Genomic DNA, 2,342 nt, shown 5'->3' with positions numbered 1-2,342 from the left:
CTCTACAGGTGAACACATGAACTCATAGATATCACCATGAAACTTCATCACTCACATTAAGATCAGTATTTATTGTATTACATGTTTACTGAAATGTTATGTTTAAATATGTAAATGAGGCATTATGTAATGGTAACTTTTGGTGAATTTAGGAGAAATCTACAGACGTAAACAGACCAAGTATAAAATAAATGTTTTATTTCCTCTCGTCTGACAGAAGACGAGTTATGGAGGAAAAATACTAGCAACTCTAAATGAACAAGTGTATACACTAATGTTTGAGCCTGTTGTGTCTCCCCTCAATGATGATGAAATCATTGTAAGTGTCTGTTGATACTTCATTGAATGGATGTAAACCTCAGAACTGACCCCCCCGTCTGTCCATCTGTTTGCTCTCCCCCCTGCAGTGATATTTGGGCCCTCGGGTGTGTCCTGTATGAAATGTGCACTCTTAAGCATGCTGTAAGTATTCAGTGTGTGCGTGTTGATTCATTAACGCAGATTTAATGTATCTTATGAGGCATTGAAATGCTCTCTCACATGCTTTGATGTATCATCCTGAGAGTCTCATAATCTAATCTGTGGCTCTTCATCGTCTCAGCCACACATTCATGAACCCTCTGAACCACAAAGCTGCTCTCTCTGTGGTCCTGCTCCTCCATGGAAACAGAACGATCACGGCTACAAGTAGAGAGAACAAACATGTCTTTAGTAAAGAATAAAACGCTTATCATGGCATAAATCATAAAAAAGAAATAGTTGAATTTCTTTGATCATTTCTTTTGCAAAAATTGGAAAACAATGAAATCTATATATGCGACATTTCTCCAAGTGCTACCAAAGTTGAAAAAAATGGAGGTTCCAAATGTTATAGATATTGAACTATTATTAACATTTAATAATATTAACAACCTCTACTTCCAGCCTCTCCTCTCTCCCCTCCTCTCCTCTCTCTGTGTTCACTTCCTGAAGTTCAGTCAAAGTGTCTCCTCCTTGTTGTCACATGACTGTTGGTCTCGGATGAATCAATCATGACTTCATAGTTTCACTGAGGAGCTCACACTTTAATGTTTTTATACAATCTGGTTAAAGTGAACGCTTTATTAGAGGAGAGACTTATAATGAGAACATGTAGAATAAAATGTTTTTGATGAAATATCAAAATTTAAAACTTTGTATTGTCTGCCTTTTCTGATGGAAGCCTTCATTGTTTTTTGGTGTTCCGAGGGTTAATAACCGATGCTTTATTACCATCATTGAGTGTGATTGTGCGTGTATTTCTCCTCAGTTTGAGGCTGGCAACATGAAGAACCTGGTTCTGAAGATCATCCGGGGCTCATACCCCCCCGTGTCCCTCCACTACTCCCAGGAGCTGCGCTCTCTCCTGGCGCTGCTGTTCAAACGCAGCCCTCGAGAGAGGCCGTCCGTCAGCAGCGTTCTGGACAAACCTTTCCTCACCTGCAGGATAGAGAGGTTCCTCACCCCACAGGTAGAGCGGCACACAGCCGGGTCGCTCTGATACACAACAACAGCACTGTAGTTAAAAATAACATTCATTCTCTACCGATTCCAGATCATTGCTCAGGAATTCCGCCATACTTTTCTTCACAAGCAGCCTAAAGTGGGTTTGGTGCAGGGATCACCAGGTCAGCAAACACTTTTTATTTTTCTTCCATAAAAGAGAGAAACTGGTCGCGCTGTGTTCTCAACCGTAGATCAGAAACGTGTCCGTGGAGCTTTTTGTTCCCGCCTTTATTCCAGAGTGTGTTCTTTAAATTTGAGAGCACGACTTATTGATTTCACTTCAGATTTTGTGATGCTCTCCCTCAAAGCCCTGTCTTCAAACTCAAACAGCTCCTGCTCAAGCTGTGTGCATGCACAGATTGTATTACATGCACAGATTGTATTACATGCACAGATTGTATTGCTGCATGCACAGATTGTATTACATGCACAGATTGTATTGCTGCATGCACAGATTGTATTACATGCACAGATTGTATTGTATTGCATGCACAGATTGTATTACATGCACAGATTGTATTACATGCACAGATTGTATTGTCGCATGCACAGATTGTATTGTCGCATGCACAGATTGTATTGTATTGCATGCACAGATTGTATTGTCGCATGCACAGATTGTATTGTATTACATGCACAGATTGTATTGTGTTGCATGCACAGATTGTATTGTGTTGCATGCACAGATTGTATTGTGTTGCATGCACAGATTGTATTGTGTTGCATGCACAGATTGTATTGTCGCATGCGCAGATTGTATTGTCGCATGCGCAGATTGTATTGTCGCATGCACAGATTGTATTGTCGCATGCACAGAT

The 2,342-nt window shown here is 40.5% G+C and overlaps 1 protein-coding gene across 3 annotated transcripts in view; it reads left to right on the top strand.

Annotated features, from left to right (window-relative positions):
• Positions 1-2,342, top strand: part of nek1 (NIMA-related kinase 1) — a 19,299-nt gene that overhangs the window by 2,968 nt on the left and 13,989 nt on the right. For all 3 annotated transcript variants that reach the window (XM_031868409.1, XM_031868410.1, XM_031868411.1), the window contains exons 8-10: positions 408-462; positions 1,289-1,489; positions 1,574-1,646. In XM_031868409.1, coding sequence (XP_031724269.1) covers positions 408-462; positions 1,289-1,489; positions 1,574-1,646 — 329 coding nt within the window. The remainder of the gene's footprint in view (positions 1-407; positions 463-1,288; positions 1,490-1,573; positions 1,647-2,342) is intronic.

Source organism: Anarrhichthys ocellatus, unplaced genomic scaffold, assembly GCF_004355925.1.
Source record: "Anarrhichthys ocellatus isolate YVR2014 unplaced genomic scaffold, GSC_Weel_1.0 scaffold42, whole genome shotgun sequence".
NCBI classification, from domain to species: Eukaryota; Metazoa; Chordata; class Actinopteri; order Perciformes; family Anarhichadidae; genus Anarrhichthys; species Anarrhichthys ocellatus.
The sequence above is the reverse complement of the archived record's forward strand: the minus strand, read 5'-3'. Positions and strand labels throughout refer to the sequence as shown.